This window comes from Schistocerca serialis, chromosome 11 (assembly GCF_023864345.2).
Source record: "Schistocerca serialis cubense isolate TAMUIC-IGC-003099 chromosome 11, iqSchSeri2.2, whole genome shotgun sequence".
NCBI classification, from domain to species: Eukaryota; Metazoa; Arthropoda; class Insecta; order Orthoptera; family Acrididae; genus Schistocerca; species Schistocerca serialis.
In genome coordinates this window covers 105,857,051-105,880,283 of record NC_064648.1, presented here as the reverse complement: position 1 = coordinate 105,880,283, position 23,233 = coordinate 105,857,051, and the positions used below count along the sequence as shown (strand labels likewise).

General features: G+C 42.9%; 1 protein-coding gene across 1 annotated transcript in view; it reads right to left on the bottom strand.

Moving 5' to 3' along the window:
* Positions 1–22,290: 22,290 nt before the first annotated feature.
* LOC126427325 (ankyrin-3-like) overlaps positions 22,291–23,233 on the bottom strand; it is a 123,438-nt gene continuing 122,495 nt past the window's right edge. Inside the window, exon 5 of the mRNA XM_050089634.1 lies at positions 22,291–22,865. Within this exon, the coding sequence (XP_049945591.1) occupies positions 22,379–22,865 (487 nt within the window). The 3' untranslated portion in view covers positions 22,291–22,378. The remainder of the gene's footprint in view (positions 22,866–23,233) is intronic.

Here is a 23,233-nt window from a genome sequence, read left to right as displayed (position 1 = left end):
GGCAATGAACTTGCCGTTTTACCGCCTACAGAAAACAACCTGCCAAGACCACCGGCCATCTGGCGCCAGACAGTCTCTCCCACCAGTGCACCGACCACAAGAATTCTCAGAATCATGAAGACAGTACAGTCAGTCAGCGCCAACAACCTTCGTTCAGACGCACCGGGACAGTAAACACACAAACTGGGGCGACACTCAGACAGCTCGTAGGTCGTTTCGCCGTCCATACAACAGGCGAAACTCGACCGAGGTCAGTTGCCCCGCCAGATGCTCAAGCCCATTGGTGTACGACCCTCTCCGTATTTGCCGAAGTACAGCCCCCCCCCCCCCCCCAACAAAAATGCAGTGTGTCCCGTCCTCCGGTGCTCGCCTTGCCACAAGCCACCCAGAGAAAAGAAAACTAAAAGCAAGACCACACACAGTTCCTAACATGCATAGCAGTCAAGTGAAAAGTAATTTGAGATATCAGTACAAATACTCTCATCAGAATGATCTTATTCGGCCGGCTCCCACCGTGAAATGATACAAAACATTAATAAAATGCGTGAAAATGAGAGGCGAAATGCAAAAGAAGGCATGGGACCTCTCCACAAGTGAACCTGAGTTTGGAGCGCCGATTTCCGCGTCAAGCAGGATCCTGTTTTCAGGTCAAGCTTGATCTGAGGTTATTTACTGTCTCAACCCAAGGATAAATGCTTCCTTCATACAACTGGTTGCAGAAGTAGCAAGCGAACTGTATAGCATTGCCCATGACAAACATGAAGCGAACACTAATCATTCTAGCATACCTATTCAAGGGCGTCGACTTTCGAAAACATAGGTGGGTGTCTATCAATGGCGGAATGTAGTATATGTTTTCTGGGGAGTCTTGATAGATTTTAAAATGCTTCTCTTTCCTTTATAATCTTCTATGAACACTGCCTGTGTCAAAGATCTGTATTGTGATAAAGTAAAGTATACCAGTACTATTAGAGTATGTTGAGACTGCGCTAGCTCAATCGGTAAGGCAGCTGACTTAAATGCAACAGAAATGACATCAAACTCGCCTTCAGATGTATTTGGACGAACCTACAGACTCAAAGGCGCAATGTATACAATATGGATCCGCCTACAAAAATAAAAATCTTGACCCCCTAACATAAAATGTACAACTTATCATTAATTAATGTAACTTTTATTACGGCGGTTAAAAATAGAAATTGGAGTGTGTTGTAAAATCCCATGTAATATAAACAAAGAGGTCATTCGTTTATTATATTCAAAGTATTAAACAAAAGTTATTAATAGTTATAAATGTTTTTATAAATTAAATACATTATAGTGATTGGCAGTCACTATCAACAAGCATAGATCTATAGATCTATCTATTGTTTGATTGCTTTGTACGTATAAAACCCGATTGTAATCAAATTGACCTCTAGAGAAACTGGACCATGGGGTGAACTTTCTGTCATGGAAGGTATTGATTATTTCACTGGCATCAACAGATCATTTTGAATACTGTGGAGGCTGAGTTCACTAACTCTGTCTTGGGTCATAAAACTCCACAGACTGTTCTTTACGAGTTTCAAAAATAAGCATTCAGCTGAAGAAACAGCAAAAGGAATAGTTAAAAACAGGCAACATTTTATACACTAATCTGGAACGCTATAGCTAAGATTGAATTCTCTGTTACTGACAGTTCTGTCAATTAACTGTCCAGGTTAATGAGGCTATTTCTTATTTCTGAGCTTTTTTGGTCTGGGAATTTACTGGATAAATCCTCCTCACATTCATTTCCAAGAATTACTACTGCAGTCTCTTCGTCGGAAACAGAATTTCTAAATTTTGTGAAAACAATTTCGAAGAAATAGTTAACGTTATGCATACCCTGAAATTTGCTCTTTTATTTGCCATTAAAATGTCCCACTTCTTCTTCAAAGTTGTAGCGTATGACACTCCTTCTTAAAAATTTTACTGATAGCAAGATAAATTATCAGCTGCATCTGAACAAGAGAACACGCTTTATCAAGCTCTACATTTTCCCACTGCAATATCTGAGATGCTAAATTGCAGAGATTTTATCGCAGCGCTATCTGAAAAATGAATTTACATCTCTCTAATTGGTTTTCCGAAACAACCGCTTGTTCTCTTCCTTCTCTTTACTTAAAGCTGCACTAAACTGCACTCGAACAGGGCTTGGAAGGCCCAACGGTTACCGACCGGCTGCCATGTCATCCTCACTCAAAGGGGTCACTGTATGCGGTTATGGAGGGGCATGTGCTCAGCACACCGCTCTCCCGGCCGTATGTCAGTTTACGAGACCGGAGCCGCTACTTCTCAGCCAAGCAGCTCCTCAGTTTGCCTCACAAGGGCTGAGTGTACACCGCTGGCCAACTGCACTCGGCAGACTGGGTGGTCACCCATCCAAGTGATAGCACAGCCCGACAGAGCTGAACTTCAGTCATCTGACGGGAACCGGCGTTACCACTGCGGGAGGACCGTTGGCTTCCCTTTACTTAGATGTCAATATTATTATTTACTGGGCCTTAAGTAGCCTAATAGACGTAAGCATAACGGATGGCTTTTACAGACTGGTCTCACAAGGACCAACGTGTCGGACGAAGCTTTTTTAAGGTACAGGAAGATACCAGAAGTTTCCATCTTTTAATTGTATGATTGACGGAAAGATTCAACGTTTCTACTACGTCGTAAAAGGACCTTACTTCTTGAATTCCACATGTAGCATCGTTATAAGTTGCTAGACATAAAGTGAGCACTTCACAATGCACATATTTTGCAGTCTTTTGTCTTTCTTGAATTCACGTTCTGATCACTTTGCGTATGGCTGACATCTTGGCACCGTAACTGCAGCATTTAGTTAAAAAGTCCCCTTTCATCTATTGGACTAAGCATATCCTTTTCTGGTCCTAATGCACCTTCATCTTCACGAAAACTTAAAAAGCTTTCATTTATCTTCATGTGACAGGGCTTTGCACTGTAACATATCTAAATATCTGAGTTAACTCCTTTTTTTAGTGTGATATGTTGCTCGTGTAATAATATAAAATTATAAGGCATCATTATTATCACAAATAATTTTTTCAACGGCACAGGATAGGATATTCTGAATTGAAGGGCTAAGGTATTTTTGCGTATAGGCCTATTTTCGTTTACATATTAGATCGAGTAATACCGGATTCTACTTTGTGAGAAATTTGCTGGTTCCTAAACAGCTTACTCTGTTGGATTTTCCTGTTTTCTCCCTGTCCCCGAAAAGCTATGTTATTCGATTCCGTTCATATTCACCATGAGCTCAAGCCCCTATTCACCCGTTCTGACTTTTCGTTAGTTATGAATACATACCGGCCTCAAATGTGATCTTCTTACACCACCAGATGGGCAAACTCCCACCTCGAAACACTTCCCTCCAAGCTGAAGGATTTTGTCAGGCAAATAACTTTTTAGTTATAACATAATCTGGGCGGTCATTTGTATAGTCCACCATATTAACAGGCCTAATTACATTAATAGCGATTTTGCTACTGTCTTCTTCTTCGCCTTAATACTTCCTGTTATAACTTCTCTCTTCATAATACCACTGACTTGTAACACTGCAAATTTCTGTAACCGTTGTTCTAAACTGAGTGGACTTGCCGTTATAACATCATTACTTCTTCCAGGATAATTGATGGTGTTGTCGAATAAAGATATGGCAAAAGTAAAATGTTCAGACACATGTGCATTACACAGTCTCCGGTACACAAAACATCTAAAATGGCTGATTATTTATCTAAATGAGATATTTTAGTATGCATATTGATTGTTGTCATTGTTTTGTTATAACTAATCTGTGCCACACTTTTGTGAGGTGCAAGGAACATGGTGCAATCAGAGTGTTACGAGAGACGGCAAAGACAAGGATTTTTTTTGTACTCTGTGCTAAAACTCTTCCCTTCACCTTCTCCCTCTCCTTGTTGTATGTTTTGCGCCTACATCCGGAGACTGACACTTTTGAACGAATGAAGCGGTTTCTCTTTTCTCATCTCTATAATGTAAAGTATCTGTCCTTACTTTATCCTTCTCTTTCGATGATTCTTCCCTTTACCTTTCCCGCTGCGGCGTTTGATAAATTTTGCTTTCTTTCCTTATCTTTGTTCATCCCTTTTTCTTTCTTTCCTCCCTGTGCGTCTGAAGACAAACCCACGTGTTCTCATACGTAGCCAGTGACGGGGTGACGCGTAATTCCCCACCTCGGGTAGACAAGTAAGACACATACGTACCACCTGGTAAAGGCCAGACCCAGGGAGGGGTGATTACTTGAGCTGGTACCTTCCAAACTTGCCGATTGTTCCCTCCGTCCGTTTCTTGGGAGCTGTGAACTGAGGTGTGGACAATCACTCAGAGAGGGCCCCCACTAGGAAGGAGCACGTTATCGGAGAGACGCCAGTAATCGTGGGGGATATGTCCGCAATTGTTTCTTCTACTTCTACAATTTCTGTCCACAAGATAAAACTAGATGACTCTCAGCCACAGAAAATTCTTCAATCAGTGCCAAAGTTCCTAGTTGTTTCTCGGTCTGATGGTCAAGACTTCTTAACAGTAAACACTTTCATTTTTCAGAAAGGTGTCGACACAACTGCAGATCTTGTAGTCTTGGTTCCAGTTACGAAGTGGCGCCTTGTTATTAGAAACAGGCAAAAAATTGCTTCGAACTACACTGTTGCAGGCCTTCCCTGTCTGGGTGGAAGCTCACCATGCTTTAAACTCAAGCCACAGTGTGGTTTATACAAGATCACTCGATGGATTATCAAATGAGGACATTCAAAATTACCTGTGTGATCAGGGAGTAACGGCCGTACATTGAGTAATGAAATGGATTGAGAAGGAATTGGTACCAACCCTCACTCTCTTCTTGACGTTTGACAGAGTTCAGCTTCCATTGAACATTGAAACAGGATATGAGATAATTTCAGTTCGCCCTTACATCCCCAATCCTACGCATTTCTGTCAGTATCAGAGGTTTAATCGTTCCAGCCAGTCATGTTCCAATATGGCCAAATGTGTTACCTGTGGTAGAGATGCCCTTGAGGGTGATTGTCCACCACTATCCCCTCATTGCATCATCTGTATGGGCCACCACGCTGCTTCTTCTAGAGACCGTCCTATTTTTAAAAATTAACGAATTATTTAGGAAACCTGAGTGAAGGAGTGTTATTCGTCAGTAGTAAGCCCATTGTTCTCTCAGAGGGTAAATATAGCACTGTCCTCACCTCTCCTCCACCTACTAAGGAGGTAGCCATGCAGACTTGCGATCTCACCTTTAGCGCCACGGTCGTCATATCGACCAGCCCAAAGATCGCCCACCTCCCCATTATCACCTGCTGACTCTAGGACTTAACCTTCATCGGCTCCTGCTAAATCATGGGCCCCAAAATCGGACGCCTGGACTACCAAAAAGAGCCTACTCGAAGATTTTTTATGTAGCCAGACCTCACAATCATCTACTATTCCTTCATCTCAAAATCCTGCTTCAAAGTAGGCTCATAAGTAACACAGTTCCTCTGCCATGGCATGTCTCTTCTAAAGCGCCACCCAGCGGTATCCGCCCTCTGCCATCTTCTGTGTTCTCAGAGATGCAAAGCTGGTGGCCGATGAACAACCTGATTAGTAGCGGCAAGAGCTACTCCCAAACAATATATGGGTCAGGATCTTCTGCCTCTGACTAAATGCCATTCCATCTCATTGGCCACCAGCACTCAGTGGTCGCTGACCTTACGGCTACCATAGTGAGATTTTTCCTTTTTCTTCCACCATATGTCAATTATCCTTTTGCAATATGTCTTCCCTCATTTCCAATCAGTCTGGTTTGATCTCCTCTCTGTTGCTGGTGTTCTGGCACACAGGGGACTTATGATGCTATCCAGGATCACCCAATTCACTTACACTTCCTTCCAAGCTGGCGTTGGCGCTGTACATCTTTCCCTTCTCTGTTTGTACCATATACATCTCATCGTCCCCAGCAGTGACAATACCCGATGTGCTTCATCTCCTTGGTCAGTCCCCACCCCCCTACTTACTGGTATGGGACTTCAAAGCTGACCAGCCACTTTGGGGATCTCTGTGTCCTTATCCGAGATGCTCCCTATTGATTGACCTCTTCCACGAAGCGATTCTTGTTTGCCTCAGCACTGGGGAACCCACATTTTTGTCTGCCTCCACGTCAACCTACTCTCATTTTGACCTTGAATGGTTCGCTGCTGATACATGCTTGAGTGACCAATTTCCATGACTCCTTCGATGACAGCCACAAGTGCCATCTATGTGCCTAAGGCGCTGGAAGTTTTCCCAAGCCCATTGGACACTTTTCTCCTCTCTAGCAACATTTGATGACCATAAATTTCCTAGCATTGACGATCAGGTCACTCATGTTACGAAAGTTATTCTTACAGCCATGGAACGTTCAGTACCTTATACCTCCCCATTGCCCATGAGCCCCCGGTTCCTTGGTGGAACGAAGCGTGCTGTGACGCAGTACGTGAGCAGTGACATGCCCTTCGCGTTTTCCTCCATCATCTTATGTTGGCCAACTGTATCTGCCATAAGCAGTTACGTGCGCAATGTTGTGCAATACCAAGAAGGCAAGCTGGGACTTCTTTATTAGCTCCTTTAATACCTACACTCCCACATCAATTGTTTGGAGTCGAATCCGACTGTAACGTGCACATCAAGCCTTCCCTGACCTCTGGGCTAACTGTCATGCAGGATTCCTTAGTGGATCCACTCGCGATGTATAACTCATTGGGTCGACACTTTTCTGAGATTTTGAGCTTTTCTACTTACCCACCAGCATTTCTGCCAAAGAAACGATTAGCTGAAGAGCGACCTCTTGCTTTTTCCTCTCAAAGTCGTGAAAGCTATAATGCTGTTTTTCCTATGCTGGAACTCAGACATGCACTCTCCCCCTCTCGCTCTTCTGCATTGGGATATGATGATATCGACGTCCAAATGTTGCTGCACCTATCATATCCTAGTTATGATACCTCCTTCGCCTTTGTAACTGACTTTAGGCCAACAGTAACTTTCCCATAAGATGGCGGGAAGCAATCGTCATTCCTGTTGCAAAACCGGGAAAGGACAAACATCTCCCCTCCAGCTATCGCCCAATCTCTCTCACACGTAGGGTTTGTAATGTTTTGGAGCCTATGGTAAATTGCCATTTAGGGTGGTGGCTGGAATCCCGAAGCCTTTTAACAACTGACCAATGCGGTTTCCGACAGCATCGTTCTGCCGTTGATCATCTTGTTGCTCTCCCCACTTATATCATTTACAATTTCCTCAGGAAACGCCAAATTGTAGCTGTATTATTTGATCCGGAGGGGGCAGACGTAATCCACACATCGTTCTCTTGGGCTTTCGTGGTTGGCAACCCCTTTTCATTCGTTAATTTATGACAGAGCGTACATTTAAGGTGCGGGTGAACACTACTCCGTACTTTCTCCCAAGAACACAGGGTGCCCCAGGGCTCCATGCTAAGTGTTGTACTTTTTGCCATCGCCATAGACCCAGTTATGGATTGCCTCCTTCCCGATGTCTCAGGCTCGCTTTTTGTCGATGATTTTGCAGTCTACTACAGCTCTCAATGGACCAGCCTTTTCGGACCTTATCTTCAAGGATATATCGATCACCTCCACTCATAAAGCATCTACACTGGCTTCCAGTAAGATCGTCAGTGTAAATTTTTGGCGTCGTACGAAGTTTTATCCACGTTCCCTACGCATAGGCTCTGTAGACCTTCCGTTACTGACGTCGCCAAATTCTTGGGACATGTTTGAGAGTGAGCTGTTCTTCCGACGTTTCAAATCTTTCGGCTCACTATCTCCGATCCCTCAACACGCTCCATGTTCTGAGTGGTATCTACTGGGGAACAGACAGTGTTCCTCCTCTGCGCAGATCGCGCCTTAGTGCGCTCGAAATTGGATTATAAAAGCATAGTTTACGTCTCTACATGGCTGCCTTTTCTTCAGCGTCTACATTCTGTCCACCACTGTGGACAGCGTTTAACATCTCGAGTTTTTACACTAGCCCCATGGAGAGCCTTTACGCTTAGACTGCTGACACTCCACAGTTCAGTTGGTGAGCTGTCCTTCTGAGTCGTTACGCTAGTCGTCTATCTTCCGTGTCTGCTCATATGACCCATGCCCTTTCTTTCGACCCCTCCTTGGATTTAGGGTATGCTGACAGCCCTTCCTCTCTACTATCACTGGGAATCTGCTTCTGTCAACTGCTACACTCACCACCTTGGCTTCTCCCTCGGACCTGCCTTCTCCGTGACCTTTCTCACCTTCCCAAGGTTAGCACCCCCCAACTTTATTGTTGGGCATTTGCTGCTCTGTTTGCACAAATGGAGGATGCCACATTTATTTACATGGCTCCAAGAGCACCTTTGGTGTTGGGAATGTCTATATTATTGACAACACCCCTATTAGATCTTGGCTTCCCGACCATCTCTCTATCCCATCCACCCTCTGGTCCACTGGATTCAGGACTGCCTACACATACTCCACTCAGGTGGCATCTCTGTGGCATTCTTCTGGATCCTAGGGCATGTTGGTATGTGTGGAAACGAGGGAGCCGATACAGAAGCAAAGGCTGCTGTCTCTCTTCCTCGGCCCACTGTTCGCATGGTTCCCTTTGCCAATATACAGAACGTGTTATGTTATCGTGTTGCTCTTTTCTGGCACACACACACACACACACACACACACACACACACACACACACATTGTTCTGTACATCTGGATAATAAATATCGGGACACAAACCTTCTTCCCTGTGCTTGGACATCATCATCCCGGCCTCGTTGTCGGGAGGAGAATATTTTAAAACTAGACTCCAACACTGTCTTTTTAGCCATCGACATGTTTCTAAGTGGCGACTCTCCCCTGCTCTGTCCCCACTGCTCTCAAGAGACACCATTTACTTGAGTGCCCCTATTTTAATCCGCTATATGCCTGTTTACAGCTGTCGCCTGATATTCTCCCCTTTTAGAAGATGATGCACGCTCAGCTGATGGCGTCCTTGCGTTTATAAGTGTTAGTGAGATTCTTCTTTTGAAGCTCGTTTCGGGGAAAACATTCCCACTTCAGTAGCACTTTTCTAAGATTTCTTTCCGTTTCCAGTGCCCCTCCTCCAGTTTTGCTCCCATTGCTGCTGATTTATATTCCTGTTTTTACCCTTCACCGAGCCACAGAATGGGCGGTCGTGACGTTAGCTGTTTTGTGCCCTAAAACTATAGTAAAAAAAGTAACAACAGGCATGATAAACAGAAACTCAGCCTGCAGTAGATCACATTTCTCTCTGTCAACACATTTAGAGTGCTGAGATCACATCATTTATTGCTGGGAAGAGGGGTGCAGGGGCAGCCTCTTTACCCCAGAGCAGTATTTGCATCCAAAGTTTTCAGTTATTTGTTGGATATAATCCAATCATTGTCTCCCTCTACAGGTTTTACTCTCTACTGCTTTCATGGCGTTTATTTACTGATGTCTACACATGTATCCTATTATGCAATCCCTTCTTTTCACAGTTTTCCATGTACTGCCAGTATCATAAATCCTGCAGAGAACTTCTGCAGTTCCTTTATTCAGTTCACCTTATTCTCAACATCCCCATTTTGAATGCTCCAGTTCTCTTCTCTTCCTGTATCTCCCATAACCCATGATTAACTTTCATACAATACTGTGCTCCGAATGTACATTCTCACATATTTCGTCATCAGATCGCGGCCTATCTTTGGTACCAGAAATCCCAATTTTTCCTAAAAAGATGTTTTCCTGTGTTACTTTACTTCTTGTAACAACCTGGCTTTGTCTTTTTGTGAAAATTTGCATCCCAGGTAGCAGAATCACTTAAATTCCCTTACGTTGTGGTCTCTAATTTTAATAAGTTTGTCACTGAGCTGTTCCGCTGCTCTACGATACTTTCATCTTTCTTTGTTCAAATCACAATTCTGTGCTCATCCAACTGTTCACTGCATTCAACAGGTCTGGTAATTCTTCTTCACTTTTGGTGAACATGGTAATATCACCAGTGAATTTTATTAATGCAATACCTTTTCCCTCAGTTTTAATTTAATTCCTGTGAAGTTTATTCAGTTCCAAAAACGATTCCTTGATGTTAAGATTGAATAACTGGGGAGACTAACTGAATCCCTGTATTTCCACTTTTTAGTCATATTACTTTTTTAAATTTTTTACTGTTCCTTGTTGATTATTGTATATTCAGTTACGTATATAATCTTCCTGTCGTGTAAAAAATTTGTATTTTTAGAATTTCACGTGCCACACTATTTTACATTGTCAATCTTTTTGAAGGTGGGCTAATCCGAAGAAGTTTCCGTTGATATTCCTTACGCCTTGCTTCCCTTATCAAATGCAAGATCAGATCTACCTTTCTGAACCCTTTACCTTTGTTAAATACAATCTTTTCGTTCTCTAATTGATCCTCAGTTTTTCCTTCCGTTCTTCTACATATTAATCTTGCCCGAAATTCGAATTCATTAGCTGTTTAGCTCATTGTGCAAAAGCTTTTGCATTCACCGGTCCTTCCTCGCATCTCAAGTGTGCAGATGATATTTTTAGGGAAGGCTGCTGGTTTATCTCTAATGTCAGAGATGGTACAGATGAAGTTGAACAGTCGTTTCATTGCAACCTTCTGCAAGCATCATATAAGTTCCAAAGGAATGTTATTTAATCATTCTGCTTGGTTTTTATGCTAGTCTTCCTCTGTTATTCTCTGGGTCTAATGACTAATGTTTCCCAAATCGACTTTCATTTCTCCTCCTATGGCGTCATCCAGTAGTTCGTTTCCCTCATGAAGGTGCTGCTCTGCGTACCATTGTCATTGTACTGATGAGCAAATCCCACAGAGGACAATTCAGTAATGACAGCACATGTTAGGCCAAATGTCTTGAAATTTTTCCTGGATATGATATCCCAGAGATCATACACATTTCAAAACTTGTTGTTGAATAAGAAATTTTCTTAGTCGCCCAATGTGTTAATGTGATACTTTTCGAAGTTTCGAAATGTCACTTGTCCTTACCATTTTACTATCTGTTACTATTATAACAGTTATAAAGATAGACACTCATACAAATGCCTGTACCTGAAGCACATTGTTTGCTCCATACTGTTTGGTTTCAGGTGCCACACATCATGGATTGGTATCCACCCAATCCTAGGACGTTTATTCTGTATAGTAAAAGACAATATAGAAAAGGGAGCAGACGAACTGCAACACAGTTACGTTCTGTGGGCTACATACGAATAGCCACAACCCACTCGCATGGTACAACTTGATGTGATTGTCACTGCCAAGTCGTTTGCACTATCTGGACAGCTACTCTTGTTGTCAGCGTGTGTTCTGGGTTTGTGTGTGTGTTTGTGTTTGTGTGTGTAGGCCCACCGCCACCACCAATGCCGGCGCGTCCCGCCAGTCTCTTATTGCTGTCTCTCACATGGGGTGAGTTCCCTCATTAAAGTGTAAATTCTCAGTCTAAATTTAGTTTTCATCAAAGTGAAGTGGAAATAAAATCAGAACATACAGTCAGATGAATAATAGGGTGGTATCCACAGGATCAGGTCGTAGTATCATGAGAGAGGGGTTAATTAAGAACAGGTTGGTAGGGGAAATAGTGATTTATTGTCAACAGTTCAGTGATTAATCTGATCAAAATCAGCAAACCGATGCCAACAATAATTCAGACAATGCCATACACAGAAAATCTAGTCGCAGGGAGAGAGTATGAGTGCACTGAATGCGAAACACGCTGCATCACAAGAGATGTATTGGAATGGTCTAGTAGGGGTCAGGCAAACATACGTTTAGGAGACCATTTCGGGTGCTTGGCAGGATTGAGAGAGGAGAAAGAACCCAATAATTTGCCATGACATTTCTGCTAGTAGAAAGAAATATACTCGCCAAGCACCAAACAGAAGCAAACGTCAGCAGAGCCTCAACTTGTAACTGTAATTTTGGTGCTCACGGCGCTCTAAACCTGTTGCTCAAACTGACAGAAACATCATCTACAGCGGGCAGAGCTTTTGCTTCGCATATTTGTGGTTACTGGGACTGGCTGTTACGCCAAAGTCCACAATCATTTGTGGTACGCATTCCTGTCTCTGTCTTGCCCAACAGTCTCCTACACTCCTACACTCTCCAGCTACCTCTAGCAGCATGGCAGTTATTCCCTGACGCCTTTACATGTAACCTATTACCCAGATGCTTGTACTTGTCACACTTTCCCGCATATCGCTGTCCTCACCTATTCAGCACAGACGTTCCAGAGTTCCTGTGTTATAAGTTCACCTAATTTCAACCTCCTCCTAAAGCACCGCATTTAGAATTCCCCAATTCCCGTCCTGTTTTTCCCGTAATCCAAGAGTCATTTTCATGCACTACTGTGCTGCAATCGTACATTCAGATTTGTCTTCCACAAATTAAAGCATCTTTGGTATTAGTAACTTTGTTTTGTGAGGAAATTTCTGTTTTTCTATGCTACTTTACTCCATACAACAACCATGCTTTGTCCCTTAGCGTGAAATGGCTTCATGGGTAGAAGAATTAAAATAAATATAATTCATCTACTTTGTGGTTCTTAATTCTGAAGTAAACTTTGCCACCAATGTTATTTCTGCCACTTCTCAATACTTTCCTCTTTCTTCTGTTCATTAATCCTAATTCGGTGCTCATTGCACTGTTCATTACATTCACCAACTCCTTCTCACTTCCAGTGAACAAAGAAATATCACCAGTGCATTTTACCAACATAGTCCTATTCACTTTCAATTTAAATGAAATTCCTGGAAGTTTCTTCAATTCCACCATCCATCCTTCAGTGTTCAGTCCGAACATCTGTGGAGACTACCTGCATCCGCGTCTTTCACCATCTTTCATCAGAGTACCAGTCCTTGTTGATTATTGTACATATTATGTTACCTGCGTCTCCCTTTGTCTCATATCCATTTTTAAAGAAAAAATTCGTACATTTTCACTGTTTCACATTGTCGGTCGTCATTTAAAGATTTACAAATCCAATAAAGATCTCTTGATTTTTCTTATTAATTTCTTCCTCAATCAAGTCGAAGTTCAGCTCGGCCGCCCTGGATCCTTTGCTCCAAATTTAGCGTACTCAAACCGGTCCTCAGCTTTGTCTTCCATTCTCCTGTGCGTTGTTACCATTCTTGTCAGTAATTTGGCCTTGCGCGTTTCCAGAATGTTTGGATTATCCTTTTCCGCAAGTCCGTTGTTATAACTCCTGTCTCATGGATTATAAAGACCAATGTGAATACTCATCTGATTGCCATGTTCCCCAATAGTCATGTGTTCCGAAGGAATATTAACTGACCATTTTGGCTTGTTTGTATGCGACTTTTCTGTAGCGGTGTTAAAATGTGACTTAACGGTCAGTCCCCCACGTTTTCCAATTAAGCTTTCATTTTTTCTTATGTCTTCAGATAGCTCCTCCCACTCATAAAGGTCTCTAACGTACCGTTTTCTGCCATCTGTTTTTCCCTGCACGTTTAACAGAGGAATTCCTTTCGAACTCTTGTTGACACTTGTGCATTTAGTTTCACTGAAGGTTGTTCCGACTTTCTCATGTGCCGAATGTGTGCTTCCTACGTTCATTTCTTCTAATTCTTCGTGCAGTCATTCTGCTTTTACGTCCCTCAAATTTCTACTGATTTCATTTCTTAGTAACCCATAATGCTGTATTCCTGCCGTGTCATTTTCCTTTTCGTCAAACAGTTCAAACGATTTCAGTTGCCTGAGACTGCAGTCATGTGTGTGAATTACGTTTGCCCGTGTGTGTGTGTGTGTGTGTGTGTGTGTGTGTGTGTGTGTGTGTGTGCGCGTGCGCGTATCTATTGTTGATGAAGGCCTATGGACGAAAGCTTCAATTGTGAGAGTCTTTTTGTTGTGCCTATCAACAACTCAGCATCTCCACCATATGGTGACTGCCAACTTTCCTTCTCATTATATTGTTACAAATATTTCTTCAGAGTTCCTCTCCTTGTACCTACATTTATTTGCCAAACTTTCGTTATTCATATTTTCGGAGACGTCAACCACTGTATGCCTGACCTACCAGCTATGGCATTCATTATCACATTATCTAGAGCTTCATAGAAATTCAAATTTCCATTCCATTACTCAGCACTTCAGTATCCATTTATTTACACATTGATTCCTCATGACAATTCTCTTAAAATTCACTTCACTCCTCATCATAACCAAATTTTGATCTGACTGCAAATCGGTTCCTTAGTACGCCTTACAATTCAATACCTGATTTCGAAAGGTGTGTCTGGTTGTGATGTACTCCAGCTAGAAACGTCTTTACCATCCATACATCCGCCTCCCTCCCTAAGAGCCGAAAACGCGGAGACACAGAAGCAGTCATGCAAATGTCACAGAATACAAGGTATAGCCTTGCAGCAAGTCCACCATCGAGAACATGTGGCGGAATGATGCAGGAGGGCTCCTCCACAGGGAGCGCTTGTAACAGTAACACCGACGACCTTAGCGATCGATGCTAACGTTAAACATCTGTGAGGAATTTTTGAGAAAGTTGTGGCTGTGAGGTAACCTAATGAGAACAGAACAATCAGGCTGGGATTCTTTTCAGAAACACACCAGTAGAGTATAACCAACAGTAAACAGGTGGGGTCAGGAACAGACGTTCTCCCAGCACAAAAGCCAGTAGTAACATTATGTATTAATATTGGTCACCAGCCTAATTAGGCATTCTTGTATCAAACAATATAATAAAGCAGACGGCTGTTTCTAAGGTTAACCCAACGTTCCTTCACACACACACACACACACACACACACACACACACACACACACACACAAATTCTTTCTTTACATCTGTTCACAGTGCAACACAGTAACCAAAACCTTGCAGATAAATGTAGTAATAACTTGGAAGTCAGACAAACAAATGGCTAATGAGATAGCAAACAGTAACACATGCCTCTCCACAACATGTACCTTAAATGAATTAGATGCAGCAGTTCATAGAATCAGTCACCAACACACATGAAACTAATAGCAGTAGTAAAGAATTCTGATTTAAATGAAGGGGTCTTTAAGTCATAATCTATAACACCATTGCTTAGTATAGGCTCTATATGCCTGTGCATTAACCAACTTGAATTAGAACAGCTAACACAGGAAGTATTTATTTCTTAAGCTCAGTCTGAAGCAACTGAACAGAATGCAAATCTAACTGCATTGGCTCTGAAGGAACCTTTACTTTGCTGCATTAACTAATTAGCCTACAACATGAGGGCCTTAAACTTTTGTGGTTTGAAGAACCATGCTTATTAACAAAACTTCACATGTGTGTATGGGAAATGGTAAGTATTCTCATCAATATTTATTAAGTGAAGCACAACAAAAACATAGCTCTCTAAATAACAAATGTGCTTTGATAAGCAGTCTTTTAACATACTCAAAATATATTTGGCTGTGCAAATGCCAACACAACATTAAAATCAAGTTCAGACACTTTCTCGTGAAATGAACAGTGATAAAACTTCGTAATTATGATCAAAGTTCATAAATGCAACAATTAATCATCTTTTTTGACTTAAAAGCCATATTACTTATCTTTTAACTAACAACTTTAATATTTTCGGGCAGCTGGTCAGGAAAGGCAAATTATTTAAGGAAATGACAGCAGATAGATGTAAAAATGCACTGGAAATGGAATATTTCTCAAAATAAAAAACTGAACTATCAACACTATAACTCCACAAATTAGAAAGAAATCACAACTATTTTTACAGCTGCCAAATAAGTCTCTGTCATAAGTTAGGACACACCGAATTGGTTTTTAATTTGGGATAATCATGGGTGTGAGGTGGAGCTTTTAGCAGCACCATGATTATTGTTAGAATCAACCATATTTCACAAATACTTGGCCCATTTACAGACTGCCAAATATAACAATTTCGTCGAAGGCAGGTGGCACTGGTGGCATAATTTGCAGCGGCTGTTAACATGGCGGCGATGCAGTCACAGCAGTACTGTTGGCCTCACTCTGCTGCAGACCTTGGCGTCGGAATTTTATTTTTACAGGTCCAAAAAGCAAGCCATGATATTAGTATCACCAAATACAGCACCCAACGCCCATAAATAACGCTCTTATTCTCATCTAGCCGCAAAACTCAAAGAATATTAGCCATAATGATGAGCTGCTGTTAACGAGATGTGAACTGCAGCACTGCTCAGCTTAGCTCTCTGGCAGATGTCACAAGACCTAATACATTCAGTGACCTTTCTACTCGCACTATTGGCAATCACTATAACATTAGCCAGGTTATCTAGACGGTACATTGGCTCACTGTGGTCCAACACTAAGCGAAAATAATCTGGCATCTGTATCAAATTGGCTAGACCAACACACCCTCCATTCGTCAGTAATGAACTCATTCCTTCTATAAAAGATATTTTTAAGAATTTTGGAATGTTTCTTAATCTGGGAATACTGTATGTTATCAAAATTTACTTCCATAGAAGTCGAATTCTCATTTTGGTGGTATCTCATGTTTTTGTAAATTTGTTCAGTTTTCTTTTTTGCATGAAACTTCCTTCATGTAATTATTTTGTAAAGTTCCATCTTCATTGCATTCCTTGGCTACCTCATCAATAGCATTGAGACAATGCATCTGCCACATAATTTTCTGTACCCTTTACATAGCAGGTGATGTGGGTCTTGTGATCACTGGCGAAAGCGACTGGGAGAAGGTATTGGAGGTCATCAGCAAATTTGAACTTGCATCAAGTGCGAAGCTAATCAACATAAAATCATGAATCATGAAAGTGGGGTGTGGAATATTTTTGCAAAATAGACGAGACCTCAATGTGGTTGCCCATACGAAGATTTAGGATATTGACTACTGGTCTGATATCAATCGTGCTACTGCAGCAAACTCTAGGAAAATCCTTCGCAGCGTTCCAGCTAGCATCGGAGAACATAGCGCGAGAAGACTCGACGACATCCAAAAGCCAGACTCTGCAGATATGTGCATGGTCTCTGAAGTCAACTGTGTGGCACAGGTTTTACCCGAAAAACGTGAAACAGCAGCAATATTTGTCACAGCTTTGGGTCATTTTGTAACTCTTGGTAACATTTTTAAGGTAAAGTTTGACATGTTGACCATTTCCGCTGGAAACCTGGGGGATAAAATCTCACCGATGTTATGGAAGAAGACACCCACGATCCTCACGTCCCACTTACCAGACGAAATTACTCTGACTGTCTTGATCCAACCCTAGATGTAGATCACATCCCCAATGGCTTTTATCATTGTGCACAATTTTCATTTGAACTCAGGTATACTCGAAACAGAGTTGGCCCATCGAATATGGTAGAAGTTAGGAACATATATGTGGAATTTATTGGGAAGCAAAAGCAGAAATGTGACTGTACAAAAGAGCTGCACTACAGCTAGAAGGTCATTTGGATAAATATCAGCAGCCCTCCCGTACCAACAACTGTGCAAACTACTAGCACAGGGCGGTAAACAGGAAAGTAGCAACCACAGCAAAACATTAAATCCATCTGAGAAATTCGCCAACACGCAAGAATTGCGACCTGATAGACATAGAGGAAGACACGATTGTGTGCGCTTCACCGAAGGACGTCTGGCGAGTTATCAGACAATTGATAGCCACAATAACGCGAACTCTACCTAGCCTGCCGATTTTTTGAATCCTGGCGATGTAACATGTCCATTTATAATGAAGAAGTGCTGTAAACAGAGTTAAGTCATGCCCTTGGTGCTACTCACAAACGCCAAGACTGCCTGTCTAGACAAGCACAGTGTTATGCTTGGGAAAGAAAGGTCATGTACAATCCGTATGTATGCAACAGAACAAACATAAACGAAATTGTAGTCACAAGGCCCATGTAATCAATGCAGTCTAGTCAAAGCCTGCTGGAGGCATCAGCATAACTAGCAAGCGAACAGTTTCTTCAGTGCAGTTTCTTCAGTGGGCACAAAAAGTTTGTGGGAAAACTTATTGTTCATTTGCACATTAGTGGAAAACATGTGAAATTTCAGTTGTACACAAGTGTCTCAGTAACACCGCTGAATCGTAACTTTTAGGTTCCCCACGCCTGTTGTAAGTAGGTTGTTTAGGTTTTCTTATTGGTAACGCCACGTAGCGCTCTGTATGAAAATCACTGGCTGTGCTGTGTGAAGTCTGTGGCTGGCAGGCATTGTTGGAATACTCGCTATTGTAGTGTTGGGCAGCTGGCTGTGAACAGCGCGTAGCGTTGCGTAGTTGGAGGTGAGCCGCCAGCAGTGGTGGATGTGGGGAAGTGAGATGGCAGATTTTTGAGAGCGGATGATCTGGACAGAGACAATACATTTGTAAGACTGGATGTCATGAACTGCTATATATATTATGACCTTTTAACACTATTAAGGTAAATACATTGTTTGTTCTCTAACAAAATCTTTCATTTGCTAACTATGTCTATCTGTAGTTAGTGCCTTCAGTAGTTTGAATCTTTTATTTAGCTGGCAGCAGTGGCGCTCACTGTATTGCAGTAGTTCGAGTAGCGAAGATTTTTGTGAGGTAAGTGATTTGTGAAAGGTATAGGATACTGTAAGTCAGGGCCATTCTTTTGTAGGGATTATTGAAAGTCAGATTGCGTTGCGCTAAAAATATTGTGTGTCAGGATAAGTACAGTCTTGTATAATTGTTCAAAAGGGGACGTTTCATACTGTATAAACCTAGCATGTACCTGATGGCTTACAACAGACAAGACATTCCTGTTCTCAGAAAATGTACTTTGCCTGTCATGTATCGCTCACATTCGCGAACTTTAACTTTCAGTGTGCTACAATCATGCGATTGTGAGAACTTATTTGGCCTTGACTCATTTGATTTCTTTGGCTTTCAAATTCAGTACAATGTGCTGGCATTCAATGCATTCAATGCTAAAGACAGTGTAGCTAGTTTGCTAAAAGAATTCCCTTAACTCTTTTCTGAACGTTTAGGCAAGGCTAACAGTTTTGTTCCACATATTGGTCTACTATGAATTTCTATGCTCAACCGACATTTTACCAGGCTAGAACTGTTTCTATTGCATTACTGGACGAAATAGCCGCTGGAAATAAAGAATTGCAAGCTATCGGAGCTATTGTTCCCATTGGTTTTTCTTCCAAACTTTCAGGTCGCATTCGCCTCTGCTTCGACTTCAAGTGCATGGTCAACCCACAAACTGTGATTCATACTTACTCCTTACCTCGCTCAGAGGATCTCTTTGATAGATTAGGCGCTGGTCGCTACTATTCAAAAATTGATTTGTATGATGCGCGTCTTCAAATAACGCTCGATGAAGAATCTCGAAAAGTGTGTATAGTGAATACTCATTTGGGCTTGTTTAAATATTTGTGTTTGCCTAGTGGCAGTGCTTCCACACATGATGTTTTCCAATGTTATTAGGAACAGCTGACTGCTCAAGTGCCAAACTGTTCAAACTATTTAGACGATATCGTTGTAGCAGGTCGTACACCTGAAGAACACACTGCAAGTTTGCGTGCTTTGTGTGTTACCTGATGCAGGACTAAAGTGTAGACTGGACAAGTGTGATTCTTTTTTAAACATGAGTTACAGTAGTTGGTCATGTCATAAACAGTCAAGGTTTACATCCTCTTCAGTAGCATTTGTTAGTCATACGAGACCTGCCAGTTCCTCGCTATCTCACAGAATTGCAGTCAGTTTTAGGGAAAATGAACTATTATTCTCGGTTAATACCGAATGCTGCATAAATTGGAGCTCTATTCGACCGCTTGCGTCGTAAGAATGTCCCCTTTGTTTGAACAGATAAGTGCCAAGTAGCTTTTCGAGAACTTTAAGATGCGTTGCTCAGTGATCGATGCTTAGTTGACTTTGATCCTGACAAATCAACTGTATTGCCAGTTGACGCTTCCTCTTATGGACTCGGTGCAGTTCTTTCACATAGACTTGGTGATAAAGACAGGCCTGTTGCATTCGCATCAAAAGTGTTTTCCAAAGCTCAGTGTAATTATTCACGAATAGAGAGAGGGGCACCGGCTATAGTGCATGGTGTCACCACATTCCACCACTATTTGTATGGCATGAAATTCTACTTAGTAACGTATCACAAGCCTTTGCGGTCGTTGTACCTATTGGCCAAAAATTGCAATGATGGGCTTTGTTGTTGTCTCAATATCAGTACGAGATTGTAAATCTTATGACAGATCAACATGGTAATGCGGACGTACCTTCACGTATTACGATGGACCCTGATACAGACTTCGACGCTTCTGCAGCATTTTGTTGTCACATCGATGGTCAGGATTCTGAATTGCTTCAACCTTTTCCCCTGAACAACGGGATAATTGCACAGGCCACGGAAGCTGATTCAGATTTGGAGATTCTGCTAAACTACATTCGCACAATTTTGTCTCGGTCATAGTATAGCATTAAGAAGTCCGTAGCGCGACAATACTTTGCACGTCGGCATAGCCTCGCTATAAAGCGAGGGGTGATTCTTGTTCAGAATGATAGTGGACTGACACTGGGGGATGATTACGAAACAGCGCGTCGAGACTGTACTCGGGAGGGTATGGACAGCCAAATAGAACAGCGTCACGCATGTGGGGAAATTCGGTCCGCTCCACCATACAAATTCTCTTCTTGGCCGAAATCGCAATCACCATGGCAACGTGTGCACATAGATTTTGTGGGATCTTTTTGGTTGCTTGTGGTATACGCTTATAGCAACGATTTCTCACCTCCTATCGTTCGCATCCACAAGATGGACCATCGCTGGCGGACACTGCTCCACCTGCTCCACCCTCCTCAATATCCGGCGTCGAAGTATGGACGCAGACGGTGGGCGCGAGGTGAGATCGTTCGTCGACTTGGTGCTTGCGTGTATCCCATTTCAGGCCCAGACGGATTGCAGCGCCGAGATCAGGATCAAATTCGCCACTGTAATGTGCACAGTGATCTTTGTGTATCTCTTCGCCCAGATTCACAGATCCTGAGGACGCTGTGGCCACAACAGCTGTCAAAGGGTGTCGTCACGACACCACAGGACGACCCCGTGGAGACGGAGGCGTCGCCTCCTCCTCTCGTCCTACCCAAGGAGCTGGACCCGCCAACGCCGCAGCAGCTTGCGGCTTCTCCATCTGGTTATGGGTCTCAGGAGTTGGATGCGTGCCCTTCTGTGCGTTTTCTGGGGGACGTTTGCACCTGAGCGCAGGCCAGATGGCGGTCTACAACTGGAAGCCTGACGTCCGCTGCAGCCACAGTTTCCAGTCCACCGCTGCCTCCACACTCCTGCCTTCCCTCCCGTTGTCGCGCTCCTTATACGACGAAGGTCCGTCGTTTTGGGGGGAGGAATGTTATGGCGTAAAGTCAAGCGCCGGCACCCAGTCGGGAACGATAGAGCAGACAGGGCTGTGAAGAAGACGTCACCCAATATCACGCTGACCGACCTCTATCTAGGACCACAACGCGACAGCTGCGGCCTTCAGGGGAAGAGAACATGAGCGCCACGCCCAACTTGTCGCGGCCACTTCTACAGCAGAGATTAGTCACATCAAGACCAGTGACTTAGGAATTGTTTATACTGAAGAGATTTCTTTCTTGCATGTCGCCCTTTGCTTGCAGCACTTCTGTGTTATTGTCAGAGTTAAGTAATGTCATTGATTCATTTCGTAATAAAACTCTTTATTACGATTTGCTAGAAGTATTGTCTAGTGATCCGAGAAGGAGGTTTCCTAGGCCGCCGGTATTCGACGGCTTGACAGTATACAACAAAATTCAGTCTGGAATCGGAACTAATGTGTCGTAAGTACTGGTAATAACACCAATTTTTAACTGCAGACACAAGTTGCTCGACTGTCAGCACGTTAGGTACAGAAGTAAATTCAGTGAAAGATCTCAAATGAAGATGTATTTTAAGTACAGAGCTTATGTGTCGGCAATCTAGATATAAGGAAATTCATAAGAGTTTTATATAAGTTCCACATAGCACCAAACATGCGTCTAAAAATTATTTTTCAGTAAGAAAATATTGTAGAAAACTGGTGTTCATTAGTAATAGAGAATTATTCGGTTTGTTTTGAATTTTCACCAAAAGGAGAGTCCCTCTTTGAACTTATGGTAGTCCATAAACACACTTGGTGTTATGGTACTTGCGTCGTTGTATGTACTACGTAAATTAGGGTGCAAACCAAGACTGGAGGATAAACTTTTCTGTATTCTTTATTTTATAAGTAACAAAGATTACATAGAAGGCTTTATTTATTTTACTCCAGAGTCGTTTGCACTATATTTAGCTTGATCGTAGGATGTCTACGAGCCGCTGGTGGTTGTTCCACTCGGCTAGCGCCAGCGGCGTGTCCCCACCGTTATTCCTGACTTCCCTGTCGGCCCCTGCCTCCAGTAGCGCAGTCGCCGCGTCTGCTTGTCCACGCCGTGCCGCATCGTGCAGTGGTGTGTCCCCACTGCTATCCCTGGCGTTGCAGTCGGCAGAGGATGCCGCCAGCAGCCGCACCACAGCCGCCTTGTTATTCCATGCAGCATGATGCAGAGGCGTGTTCCGCCAGCGGTCCCTGGCGTTGACATCAGCTCCTTTCTCCAGTAGAAGCCTCACCACCTCCACGTGTCCCCTGGCTGCTGCCCAGACCAGTGCGTTGTGCTGGTTTTCGTCCATCGCCTCCACGTCCGCCCCCTCTGTCAGCAACGTTCGCACCTTGCTCACTGACCCCTCCTTAGCTGCCGCAATCAACATCTTGCCCTTCTCTCCTCCAGAAGGATCCCTGCAACAAACGGAGAATACTTACAAATATCTCCAAACACGCACGTCTGAGGACGAAACACTATGGCAGAAGCAGAACTGTGATGAGTCCCTAAAAGTCAAGAAGGTTACCGCAATGCACTGGTGTCCAAAATTAAAGCTTCTAACTGCGATTTTTCGTCCTGTGCCCAATTCACGATGTAATCATGCAAACTGTCAACAGATGTCTGCACAACCGTGTTCTACACGGAAGTTAGCATTCCAGTCAACGGACAACCACGCCCACGACGAAGTCAGCGCAGCTAGCAATGGGGTAGTGTTTGCTGGGTACTTCCACATTCGCAATCGCTGTAGACACAGTCACAGATGGTGCAGTATAATACAGAGAAG